Source organism: Eumetopias jubatus, unplaced genomic scaffold (genome assembly GCF_037043125.1).
Source record: "Eumetopias jubatus isolate StellerSeaLion01/CBP00866 unplaced genomic scaffold, mEumJub1_p1.0 scaffold_6, whole genome shotgun sequence".
NCBI lineage: Eukaryota > Metazoa > Chordata > Mammalia > Carnivora > Otariidae > Eumetopias > Eumetopias jubatus.
The window spans coordinates 85,712,890-85,726,831 of record NW_028274812.1 but is presented as its reverse complement, the minus strand read 5'-3'; the positions used below and the strand labels follow the sequence as shown (position 1 = coordinate 85,726,831).

The 13,942-nt window shown below is 35.8% G+C and overlaps 1 protein-coding gene across 2 annotated transcripts in view; it reads left to right on the top strand.

Moving 5' to 3' along the window:
- FAM135A (family with sequence similarity 135 member A) overlaps positions 1 to 13,942 on the top strand; it is a 123,543-nt gene that overhangs the window by 5,650 nt on the left and 103,951 nt on the right. Inside the window, exons 1-2 of one of the 2 annotated variants that reach the window (XM_028097443.2) lie at positions 9,940 to 9,994; positions 11,451 to 11,566. The exons of the other annotated variant lie outside the window; for it this stretch is intronic. Of the exons in view, the coding sequence (XP_027953244.2) occupies positions 11,490 to 11,566 (77 nt within the window). The 5' untranslated portion in view covers positions 9,940 to 9,994; positions 11,451 to 11,489. Of the gene's footprint in view, positions 1 to 9,939; positions 9,995 to 11,450; positions 11,567 to 13,942 lie in introns of those variants that run through there. 2 annotated transcript variants of the gene reach the window in all.

The following is a 13,942-nucleotide window of genomic DNA, read 5'->3' as shown; positions in this document are numbered from 1 at the left end:
TGAAGATTTCATAATTAGAGAATAATACTAATTACATGGAAAATTAAATGTGGTTAATTTATCAAGTGTAATTTTTTTCATTAATGCTGTATTCTGATTTCAGTTGTAGGGGCATATTTATTTATCTCATGACTTGAAGATCTTTCAGTCTATTTCCTATAACAATTCAGGTGTAGACTTTATAATTATGCAAGTTTAAATTTAGGCCATGTAGTTTGGCACATTTGAGGGTTTTGTCCTTTTTCCATTATTTCCTAACTGTGATCTTGCATAAGTTATGTAAATTTTCGCTCTTTAGTTTCCTTACCTGTAAATGATAGCTCCTTCAGATTTTTGTGAGAATTAAATAAAATAATGTAGTTAAAACTACTAGTATAATAGTAGGTACTCCAAAAAGTTCTGAATGTTTATATTTGGTTTCAGTTTGATACTGCTATTTGATCTATATTTTGATATCAACAGAGAAACATACAGCTTTTAAAATATAGTTTGCCTATCAAGTTGTTCTCATTATCTTCCCTTTTGAAGGTCTCCTCCTCTCCCTAAAAGAATTTAGTACTCTATTCCCTTCTTAAATAGTTCTATAATTTGGGCAGTATAGCATATGGCTGGCCATCAAGAATTCATTTTGATGAGTAAGCAGTGGCAGCAAAAGTTTCTAGACTAGGGTTCTTCCTTAATTTACATGTCCTTTCTACTGTAATTATTCTGATAAGCTCATCTTCACTGTGAATCACTTTTTAAAATGAGAGATGTCACTGATGAAAGTGTGCTGTGCTTGTGAATAATTGTGAAGACAAAAAGAAAGTTCAAAACTATCTGAATGGTGTGATCTTCAGAGTCAGGCAAGTGACAGGTGGCTTGGCCATTTTAGAGCAGGTTATAATGCAGTGATTTAGCATGTTTAACCCCTGCAAGGGGGAGCTTACAAAGCTGGGCAGGGTGTCAGGGCCTCAGCCAAATAAGAAGGCAAATGAATGTAAACAAAAAATAAAAACATAGGGGCACCTGGGTGGCTCAGTTGGTTAAGTGTCTGCCTTTGGGTCAGGTCATGATCCCAGGGTCCTGGGACTGAGCCTCTTGTCTGGCTCCCTGCTCAGCCCAGAGCCTGCTTCTCCCTCTCCTCCTTGGCTCATGCTCTCTGTCACTATCTGTCTCTCTCTAAAATAAATAAATAAAATCTTTAAAGAGAAAAAGAAACATAGCTCAGATATTTAGCGTGAACCACCCAGTGCAGACTTAACCATCTCAGATGGCCAGAATTATTGGATGTCAGGGTTAGAGATGCAAGGCTAATCCAGATATCACTGGTTGATTGTTCTCAGTTTACTGCTGTATGGTCTGATTTGGTCAGGATTAGCTCCAAGACTTTAAGGGCGTGAGCCTGTGTGGATTGGAGTTCAACTATGCCCTAAGTGAGTGGGACTTAGAAAAGGTGGCAACTGAGCAACCCGCCCCCCCCGCCCCTGCCAAGAGACTCATCTTCTACGCTTCTCAGTTTGCTATAGAAGACTTGACTGTTGTAAGAATGTTTTATTCACAAAGTTGTAAGAATGGCATTTTGAAGGCTTCTGGGGGTGCCCCTATTTTGAGTTTCCTACTTATTCATTAGGAGAAGGCTCAAGAAAATGGATACAAAACTGACTAGCTAGTATTGAGGTAACCTCCTTCTTTGTCCCCATCATATTCCTATTTAGCATACTTGACTTTAACTGTACATATAAGATGCTTTTTCCTCCATTGGTCCCTAAATGTCAGTCTCCGTCCCCACATGTCTGTCATAGTGTGAACCCCTCATCTAGTTGGACTTGAATATGATGTTCCTTCATTTGGTATCAGTTCCTATATGTCTGCCATAATTTGAGTTTCTCAACATTGAATATGAACGTATAAAGATGTGTATATTTTTGTACAATATGGCCCCTAAATGCAAGTTTACTATGTTATCTAGTGTTCTGCTGAAGAGACTAAATTTTTTCCTTAAGTTGGAAGACAAAGTGAATGTGTTTTACTCATTGATTAATGGTATATTGATTGCCAACATGGAGCCTTTCTAAGGGATTTTTAAGGCTAAGTTGGCCCATAGGTGATTTTTGCCTCATGTGTTATCTTTAGTATCTTCTTCATAAGATTAGGCATCATTATTCAGACATATTCAGACATTATTCAGTCAGTATTATAAGCTCTGAACCCATTTGTGTCATGGCTACTAACTTGGGAATAGAATTTAGAAGCTGGAGCTGTTGGCTCCATAATTGGTAGAAGTGATCCCTTTATTCCTTAGGTTGGCAAAGGGAGTGTCTTAGAGCTCCAATTCATTCAGCTCCTTTACGGTCTTCCTTAGGAGAAAGAACATCCTCAGGGCATATATTTTGGGTCCACAGTTTGAGTCAAGGCTCTTAGTTTTTTTTATTTCTGTGAGAGGATCTTATCATCCCCTATGGTCTCCAGTTCATCTTAAGGAACCTCTAAGCTGTGTTTCTTAGTTTCAGATATTTCCACATCCTTTTAGATTTCTGGTAACACTCATGAATTCAGACTGAGTTCTAAGTGGTTAGTGGTTAGCTGTTGTTTTAAGATTAGGGTAGATGATGTAGGAGCATCTCCCACATTTTTCCAGATATCCATACCTGGACTCCCCTTTGTGGATATTGGAGGTCTCTCAACTGATCTGATTGGAGTGAACATTTCTATAGTCTTAGAAACTGTGCATGGATTTTATGCACTTATGCAATTTCTGGAGCAGTTACTATACATTCCAGCAGTTAAAGAGATGGCTTGGTATTCCTAGACTAACATACATATTCAATAGGTATATGCGTGTGTGATTTAAAACTTTCCAGTAGCTACATTTTAAAAAGTAAAAATAAATGGTAAAATTAATTTTTATAATATATTTTATTTAACCCAACATATCTAAAATATTATTTCAAGATGTGATCAATGTAAAAAACATATTAATGAGATATCTATGTTCTTTTTCTGTACTGTCTTTGAAATCTAATGTGTGCTTTATGCTTAGAGCATATCTCAATTAGCATACTACATTTTTAACAGTTAAAGTATAGTCCTATCAAACAGTAAAGTTATGTTCAATGAAAAAATATTTTATACTGCATTAGTGTTTGGATTTAAATTTAAAAATTCAGTTCCTCAGTCACACAAGTCATATTTTAATTGTTCAATAGCCACATGTGCCTAGTGGCCAGTGTGTTAGAGCAGCTCTAGAGGGCCAAGTCTTTCCGAGTAATCGGTAACTTTGTTTCTTTGGAAGTAAGCTAACTTTTCCTGAGGTATTATAAGGTAATTGTCAGATTGTTCTCCCGGTCAGTATAAGAGCCTTTCAGTATAAATTTCCCATTTAGTATGAGAATCAGTTTCTGTTTGAGGTTCCCCTTTGGCTTCTTTGGATTGGTTTGTAGTTTACTTAGCTAAATTCTCTTAGGGACCTAGGAAATAGCCCAAGAAGGAGCTCTACTCAAATTATTCCATTTAGGTTACTTTGCCAGGTCCAGAAGAACAGAAAGAACAGTTTAGTCTCAGGTAAATCAGCTTATTCCCATAGCTTCAAATGCTCAGATTAAAATGACAGATTCTAAGCCAGCAAGCAGACTATGCAGGAGGGCCATGAAATTCATGGCTTCTGGGGAGCTCCTTACAATGGAGTGTCTCCCAGGCACCCTCTGGGTAAAAGGAAAGAAGCCCTTTCTTCACCTTCTTTCATTCTTAAGAGAGGGCAGGCAAGGATTTTTCTGTTCCATGAAAGGTCCTTTGCCCGAGGATCTGAATGGCATAAGAATTTGTGTGAGTGATTGCAAACTGAATGCATTTGCCCTGTGGATGAATTTGATTTGACCTATACAGGTTTTGTTTGTTTTGTTTTTGTTTAGTTTTGAGCTAGTTGGCAACATCTAAAGTTTAGGAGATTTCACCTTTAGGAAAAAAGTTTTCAATTTCTTGTTGAAAATTCAGAAGCCTCTGACAGTACTGGGCCAGCAAGAATTGGCTGTACCTGAATGTAAGTTGCTCCCCGTGATGGGAAAAGGGCAGTTTATGAAAAGAGAATCAGACAGATCCCCTTTGACCCTGATAGTCCTCTGGTTTTTCTTGCCTTTCTCTTTTTGCCTACTCTCCTTTTCCTTTAGTCCTTCTTTGAAATTTTTCTGCTAGTACATAAACATAAAAATGATTGTTTTCTGTTTTTTGAGGGGGAATGAAAACCAGATTTACCAGCATCACACTGTATATATCTGCACATGTATTATATATTTCTACTTAGGGAATAATCAGTAAAAAGAGATGGATTTGAGGAAAATTAGACAGTAACAATAGAACAAAAAAGACAGCAGAATACGAGAAGAAGAGAAGGAAGTTGCTAACAGACCTCGAACATATGCTGGTAAAGGAATTTTATTATAAATAAAAGTTTATTTTATTATAAAAGTTTATTCATGCATGGCTCTGTTTTCCATATATCAGTATAAAAATTCATTTCTTTAGGTTGGTTGGGTTTAAATAGAAAAATAATAACAACTTAATATTTATGGAAGATTCAATGTTAATTTATTAAATCTTTGTTAAATATTAAATTGAGTGCATACTGTGTGTTGGGCAGTGGGGATACAGCTATGAACAGAGTAGTCAGGATTCCTACCTTTATAAAGCTTACATGTTAGTGGGAAAATGTAATAAAACTAAAAAAAATAAAATCTTTAGTTTGTTAGATGGAGGTAAGTGCTGAGGGAAAATATAAGGGAGGAAGGAGGGTGTACCAGGAAAGGAGAGTTACTATTTTATTTTACTTATTTAATTTTTTTTTGAGAGTTGTTATTTTAGTAAGTGTGGCCAGGAAAGGGCTATATGAGAAGTTAACATCTGAGTCAAGACTAGAAGGGGGTGAAAAGTGATTAATTTGGGTATTTGGGTTGGAAGAATGTTCCAGGGAACAAATGTAAAGACCCTGGGACAGGAATATATTTGGTATGTTTGAGAAATAGTAAGGAAACAAGTGGGCAGACTGGTAGGAGATGAACTGAGAGAAGTTATGGAAGATCTAGATTATATAAGGTCATCATATAGGCCTTTGTAAGGCAATTTTACTGTGAATATCATGGGAAGCCACTGAGGGTTTGGAACAGAGGAAAGAAATACAATTTGAATTATTTCAAATAATATTACATAACATATTAAAATATGCTACTAGCATAACTGTATAGTAATATTATTAATTAATGTATATATTATATAATGTCATAGGTCATCTGGCTGCTCTTTTGAAAATAGGCTGCAGTGGGGGATATATTAGTTAGAGTGTAGGTTAGGTATCGTTACTGTAACACAGAGTTATAAAAGTCCAAGCAGTCTGGATAGGGAGGACATCTGTGCTCTGTGAAACCATTCAGGAATCCAGAATCTTTCCATCTTTTTGTTTTACCATTCTTTGGGGTCTTGTCCTAATTTAATGTGGTCAAAACTAGATTACTATCAAGAAGATATTTCATCTGCGGTAAAGGGAAACAGATGGAATCCAAAGCACTCAAGCTTAGCTATACTTTGTGCCTGTTGCATTTCCCAGTGTATTGTAAGTGTTCAATAAATGTTTGAATGAATGAATGAATACCTATTTTATATCTGAGTAAATTAAGAGATAGAGAACTAACCAAACATGACTAAGAGTCTATACTGGAACATGATCTAAACTCTGAGCCCTAAGAATATATGTATAGAAGAAACTATCATAAAGAGGTTATATCCATGAAATGGGGAATGTCTTATATAAAGATAACATTGTTTTGTTTTCCTTAAAAATCATTACTCTACAATCTTTAGATGTGATTATTAAGGTTTAAAATAGTAGTTAATGGAAGGGGGATTCAAGATGATGGCGTAAGAAGACTCTGGATTCACCTCCTCCCACGGACACAACAAACATATCTTTATATGGAATAACAACCTCTGAAAAGGAACTGAGAATTAGATGAACAGTGCCTCTGTAATAAAAGACAAAAGAGAAACGTAGAGATGGGTAGGAGAGGCAAAGGCACAGCCTTACCCTGGACCCTACCCCAAATGTGCTAACTCCACAATTGGGAGGGATGCCCAAAATATGGAACTCTCTCTCAACATACTTTCATGATAAAAACTTCAATAAATTAGTTATAAAAGAAATGTATCTCTGCATAATAAAGGCCATATATGACAAACCCACAGCTAACATCGTACTCAATGGTGAAAAGTTTAAAGCTTTTCCTCTAAAAAGATCACCATTTTTATTCAACATAGTACTGGAAGTATTAGCCATAGCAATTAGGCAAGCAGAAGTGAAAGACATCCCAATTGGAAAGGAAGACATAAAACTGTCACTATTTGCAGATGACATGATACTCTATGTAGAAAACTCTAAGACTCCAGTAAAAAACTATTAAAACTAATAAATGAATTCTGTAAAGTTGCAAGATACAAAATTAATATACAGAAATCTGTTGTATTTTTATACACTACCAATGAACTATCAGAAAGATAAATGAAGAAAATGATCCCATTTACAGCTGCATCAAAAAAAGAATAAAATACCGGGCACCTGGGTGGTGCAGCCAGTTAAGTGTCCAACTCTTGGTTTCGGCTGAGGTCATGATCTCAGGGTCACGGGGATTGAGCCCTGAGTCAGGCTCTGTGCTCAGCACGGAGTGTGCTTGAGATTCTCTCTCCTCTTCCCTCTGCTCCTCCCACTTGTGTGCGCTCTCTCTCTCTCTCTCTCAATAAGTAAATCTTAAAAAAAAAAAAAAAAAAGAGGGGCACCTGGGTGGCTCATTTGGTTAAGTGTCTGCCTTTGGCTCAAGTCATGATCCTGGGGTCCTGGGATCAAGCCCCGTGTCAGGCTCCCTACTCAGCAGGGAGTCTGCTTCTCCCTCTCTTTCTGCCCCTCCCCCATTACTCATGCTCACTCTCTCTCTCTCAAATAAATAAAATCTTAAAAATAAACATTTAAAAAAAGAATAAAATACCTAGGAATAAATTTAACCAAGGAGGTGAAAGACCTGTACTCTGAAAATTTGAAGACAATGAAAAAGAAATTGAAGATGACACAAACAAATGGAAAGATGTATCATGCTCATGGATTAGAAGAATTAATATTGTTAAAATGTCCATAGTACCCAAAGCATCCTACAGATTCAGTGCAATCCCTGTCAAAATACTAATGAGATTTTTCACAGAACTAGAACAAATAACCCTAAAATTTGTGCGGAACAACAAAAGACCTCAAATATCAAAGTAATCATGAGAAAGAACAACAAAGCTGGAGGTATGCTTCCTGATTTCAAACTATACTACAAAGTGATAGTAATCAAAACAGTATAGTCCTAGCACAAAAACAGACACATAGATTAATGTAACAGGATAGAGAGCCCAGAAATAAATCCATCTTATAGGGTCAGTTAATCTGTGACAAAGGAGGAAGAAACACACAATGGGGAAAAGACAGTCTATTCAGTAAATGGTGCTGAGAAAACTGGATAGATACATGCAAAATAATGAAACATTTTCTTATACCACATACAAAAATAAACCCAAGTGGATTAAAGACTTAAATGTAAGACCTACATCCAAAAAACTAGAAGAAAACATAGGCAGTAAGCTTTTTAACATTGGGCTTAGCAATATTTTTTGGATATGTCTCCTCAGGCAGTGGCAACAATAGCAAAAATAAACAGATGGGACTATATCAAACTAAAAAGCTTTTGCACAGTGAAGGAAACCATCAACCAAACAAAAAGACAGCCTACTGAATGTGAGAAGATATTTGCAAATGAGTTCAACCCCTTAACCTCTGGTAAGGGGTTGAACTCATACAACTGGATAGCAAAACAAAACACAACAAAAAACAAAAATAAAAAACCAAACAACCCTATTTAAAAAATGGACAGAGGAGCTTAATAGACATTTTTCCAAAGAAGACATACAGATGGCCAACAGTCACATAAAAAGATGCTCAGCATCACTAGTCATCAGGGTGATACAAATCAAAACCACAATGGGATGCCACCTCACGACAGTCAGAATGACTAGTAACAAAAAGACAAGAAATAACAGGTATTGGGGAGGAAGTGGAGAAAAGGAAACCCTTGTGCCCTGTTGGTTGGAATGTAAATTGGTGCAACCACTATGGAGAACAGTGTGGATATTCCTCAAAACATTAAAAATAGAAATACCATATGATCCAGTAATCCCACTTCTGGATATTTATCCCAAGAAAATGAAGATACTAATTCCAAAAGATAAATGCATCCTTATGTTCATTGCAGCATTATTTACAATAGCCAAGACATGGAAGGAATCCATGTAGCTATCAATAGATGAATGAATAGGGGCACCTGGGTGGCTCAGATGGTTAAGCATCTGCCTTTGGCTCAGGTCATGATCCCAGGGTCCTGGGATTGAGCCCCACATTGGGCTCCTGGCTCAGCGAGGAGCCTACTTCTCCCTTTCCCTCTGCCTCTCTCCCTGCTCATGCTTTCCCTCTCTCTCTCTCTCTGTATCTCTGTGTCTCCAATGAATAAATAAAATCTTAAAAAAAATAGATGAATGAATAAATAAGATGTGCTATATAAGTACAATGGAATATTACTCAACCATAAAAAAAGGATGAAATCTTGCCATTTGCAGGAACATGCATGGACCTAGAGGGTATTTTGCTAAGTGAAATAAGTCAGACAGAGAAAGACAAATACCACATTATTTCACTTATATGTGGTATCTAAAAAACAAAACAAATGAACAAAACAGAAACAGACTCATAGATACAGAGAGAAAACTGGTGGTTGTCAGAGGGGATTGGGGTGGGAGAATGGGCAAAATAGAAGAAGGGAATTAAGAGGTATAAACTCCCAGTGATAAAATAAATGTCACAGGGATGTAATGTTCAGCATAGGGAATGACTCAATAACATTGTAATAACTTTGTATAATAACAAATGGTAACCAGAACTACTGAAGTGATCATTTTGTAGTGTATAAAAATAGCGAATCACTATGTTGTACACCTGAAACTAATATATTAATGTCTGTCAGTTATAAATCAGTAAAAAATGAAATAGCAGTTATTGAAGGTGGTAAAGTCTACATATTTATGATGGAGAGAAGAAAAAGAATCTATGAAGAAGAGTGAATGTGGTCTTTATTCTAACATTTTTAGTATCTAAGGTAATTTTACCAAGGGGAAGAGATTTTTTTATTCAGGCAATAAATATTTGGAGTGAAAACAAAATTATCCATAGCATATCCAGGCATTCTTTTTTGTCAATATACTTAAAATAGTTCAAGTGTGTGTTTATGTGTGTGTGTGTACATAATGCATTCATGCACATTTCATATATATGTAACTGTGTGTGTGTGTACATAATGCATTCATGCGCATTTCATATATATGTAACTGTGTGTGTGTGTACATAATGCATTCATGCGCATTTCATATATATGTAACTGTGTGTGTGTGTACATAATGCATTCATGCGCATTTCATATATATGTAACTTCAGAAATCACTTTATCCAAGGAGTTATTTTAAAATGGTAAGTTTTACATCTTAAAAATTAATAAGCTTATAATATTTTGAGTATTCATGAAAATTGTTTCTGAACCACTGAACTAAGAAAATACTCTTATTTATTATTGTGCTTTGAAGAAGTACACATTAGTGAATCCTTAACAAAGATAGAATAGTTAATATTGGTATCAGTGAAACTGAATGAAAAATCTCTAAAACTTATTTACTAGTTAGCCTTATGCAAGATACAGATCTTTTAGATAAATTGAGATTGTTAAGTAAGTAATGAAGCTTAGGTTTCCTTAAAATGGACTTCTTTATGTCTATTTTGTTTGAGATGTTATTTTTTTCTTCCTCATAGGGGGAACAATATATTTTCAATAAGAATCAGTAACTGGAAGTACAGGTTTGGTTAATTCATAATGTTAAAATGAAGCTTTAACCAGCAGAGGTAAGAATCTGTTACTGCTTTTGTATTTAAGTCAATGGATCAGAATATTTGTTGCATTTCTATGAAGAACTATTTAAAAAACTCTGAAGGGTCTGAGATTTTATACCCCTTGCAAGCTAACAAGTTAGCCTGCCACAGTGCCATGGATGTGGGCAGAAGACGTGAGACTCCTAGATTTAAGAAAAGGCTGCTTTGCACTCATAGTAGTAGCAGTAGCTACAGTACCAGGCAACACCTGCATATCAGTAGGTTGTATTATAGGAGAGGAACCTAAAGCTGAGGGGACCCGGAGCTTTACAATGAATAGTAAGTCTGCTGATTTATGCCTCAGGGAGAGACTGTCTCTATTAGAGGGACAATAAACAAATTTGCCCTTCCTTCCAGTATGAGACACTATCTCTGACTTCTAAGACTGTTCGCTGATTATATATCCTTGAAAAATAGTCTGGAACAGAGCATTCAGGGTCTGCTTGCAAAATATGCAGAAACACAAGACTCTGGAGACTTGTCTTTCAACACTTTCTTACTCTGAATTGCATTTTAAGGCACGTATTACTGATAAAGATGATTGTTACAGTACTTTTTTGAAATAGTGAAAAGATGGAAACTACTGAAATACCCAACAATAGGAGATGGTTTAAATTATAATATTCACAGTGAAATAGTAAACAATTGAAAGTAATGTTGTAAAACTACATTAATTGACATAGGTGCGCATCAAAAAAATAGATGAAATAAACAGTATAAAATGTACATGTGCTTTGATCCCATTTTTATAGAAATTTTACAAAAGCACACACAGGTGAAGAATATATACCAAAGCATATATTTCAAAGGACAGAATCATGAATGTTTTTATTTTTGCTTGTCTGTATTTTTTTTAATCCTTTAAATGAATACTTCAGGCTTTTGTAATGAGGGGAAAAATTTTTTTTTGAAATTTAAAAACAAATCGTAATTTAAGAACTTCACCTAACAGAAAAAAAAACCTTCATGAATTTAAATGGGGATTAAAGAATGCTAATTCTCATTGTGACTTTGGAGTTGCCTGGATGTGCAGTGTAGAACTAGAAGAGAATAATTAGGTCACTAAATTTTTTTCTTTACTATTTTGTCTGTGATAAAGTCAAGGGTTTCTTTTAGCAATTTCCTGTATTATTTATTATCACATAGATGTCACAAAGGGAAACAAATCTTAGAAAATGCATTCTATTAGAAAATATCTTAAATTATAGATTATTGCTTTCTTGTAAGTATATTATTAGTAAGTATATCTAATTGATTCTGCTACTATTTAATTGGAATAGGCTAAGTTAGGTACACTGAATTAATTTACTTCATTTTTATTTTCTGCCTATCATACTTGGAAATATGTTTAAATATTAGTGTTTTTATAGGTTGGCATTTTTGTCATTTTGCTTCTCATGATTTTTTTTTTTCCCCTACTTTTACCAAGGTGCTGTTACCAGATTTGTCTTCTGAGTATAAATTGAAAATGACTGAAGTTCAAGCAATGGTAGAATTCTCTGTGGAGCTAAACAAGTTCTACAATGTGGATTTATTTCAGAGAGGGTATGTATTTTAATGTGAAGATTATAGATTTGGCATAAGAAAAGATGTACAGATTTTCATTTACATTTAATTGCATACTTATGTTCCAGCATATATAAGGGAAACAATGAGGTATATTCAAGTAATTATTTTCTTAGAGAAATTTTAGTTTTAAGTAGATGTTTGAGAATTATTCATGTGGATTTAATGATACTGCTGGATATATGTAACGTATATTTATGAATTTGTAGTGAGCATTGAGAGGACTTCTGTGAAAATGTGTAAGATCTCATTTTTGCTTGTAAAAGCTTATAGTGAATGGGGAAAATAAAATATTGCACAAAATAGCTAAGTGGGAATGCAAAATGATGAATCTTCAAGAAGTGTGTATGGAAAGTGCTCTAGGAATCAGGACAAAAAGACGTCTTTCTGGGTATATTAGGGAAAGGCATTATGGAGAAATAGAATCCAAGTATGCTTTAGGACCTGTATCGGTAAGGATAAAGTGAAAAACCCTTTTGGTAGGAGAAAGCAGCGTGAATCAAACCTTGGAAATAGGAATGGACATGTATTTTTTTTTTTTAAAGATTTTATTTTATTTATTTGACAGAGAGGGAGCACAAGCAGGTGGCAGGCAGAGGGAGAGGGAGAAACAGGCTTGGCGCTAGGCAGGGAGCCCAGTGTGGTGGGGCTCAATCCCAGGACCCTGGGATCACGACCTGAGCTGAAGGCAGAGGCTTAACGACTGAGCCACCCAGGCGCCCCTGAACATGTATTTTAAAGAATATTTAGGAGATTGGATAGTCTCTGGGAGAATTGCAGAAGAAAAGATAGTAAAGAAAGGAGAGGTTATATTTATGAAGGGCTCCTAGTCTGGAGAACTGACAGTGGGGATTTGGGCAGCCATCAATGGTTTCCAAGTAAGAAAGAAATTATCACTATTATTACAAGAAGCATTTACTAACATGATGAAGATTGTGATAGATTGATGGTTGTGTAGAAGAAATAGAAGCATAGGGGACAGTTTAGAGGTGCTTGCAGTAACTCAGGTACAAACCTGAAGGTCTGCACTAAGAGTGATAGTAATGGAGTTCTGACAGAAGAAGGGTGAGAGAGATTTTCTATTGAGTTTTTTGCGGTGGTTGTTTTGTTTTATTTTTAGCTTGTCTTGGCTTTACCATCTTGTTGAAAAAAATAAAAATGGCCGTGCTCTGCTTTACTCCTCGTGGTCTCTCACTCCTCAGCAGAACAGGCTGGGCTTATTTTCATGGCAGAGACAGAAGTCAAAGAAAGAGAGCAGAAGATGCAGGGCCTCTTGAATTGGCACTCTTGTTACTTCCACTCCATTTTGTTGGCTATGCAAGTTATAAGGCCAGCCCAGGAGTCAAGGCTGGCAGTTCTTAGGCCAGTAAAACTTCCTTAAAAATTTTATGAAGTTTCTGTATGTCTGATACAGTTCATGCCAAACTCTGAAACCTACACCCACAATTGTCTTGAGACATGACTATTCTCTAGATGTAATCACTACTATTTGGGGATCAGAATTCTGTGGGATCATGCCCCTCAACTTCCTAAAAGCCCTTTTGTCAAGCTGAGAATGTCTACTTAGACACTGCTTTAATTTCTTTAGAGATCTTAAGAAAGGGATTTATAGCCACTCCCTTGATAGGATCTTTGTCCGTGGCAGCATTTTATTTTTAAAATCTTTAGGGAGACTGAAGATGAAAACCAGTTTTGTTTTCCAATCTAGCAAGTACTGATCCATCTATAGTCCCTCTAGATTCTGTTTGTAAAATGACCAGTTCTTTCTTTAGCTCATCTCTTTCTGGCAGAACCTTATTATACCTAGCAAGGAGTAACAAGTTGACATTTTCAGCATTCTCCCTGGAAATTAGCTTGCTCAAGTCCCAAAGTTTCTTGTCTGACTTCTTCTAAGTTATTGCTGACAGTGTATTTACCAAAGTTTCATTACTGTATAACATAGTTTACCATTTTTTAAATCTCTATAATTTACTCATTTTTCTTGCCTCTGTAACTGTTACTTTGGTTCCAAAGTCAATGCCACATATTTAAAATTTTTGTTATGGTGCACACTACTTCTAAGTTACCAATTTTTGTATTAGTTATGTATTGCAGCAGTAATGCAGCTAATAACAAACGCAAAGCTTCTGTGGCATCACAGCAATAAACGTTAATTTTTGCTCACAAGTCTGGATCAGCTGAATGGTTTTGTTCTGGGCTGGCTTGGCTGATTTTGCTGAGCTTGCTTATGAATTCATACTCAACTGGCGGGTTGGCTGGGTTCTAGCCATTACAGAATGGCCTTAACTCAGTGGACTCAGCTCTGTTTTATGATCTCTTATCCTACAGCTTATTCTCATAGAGGAGGCAGGGTCC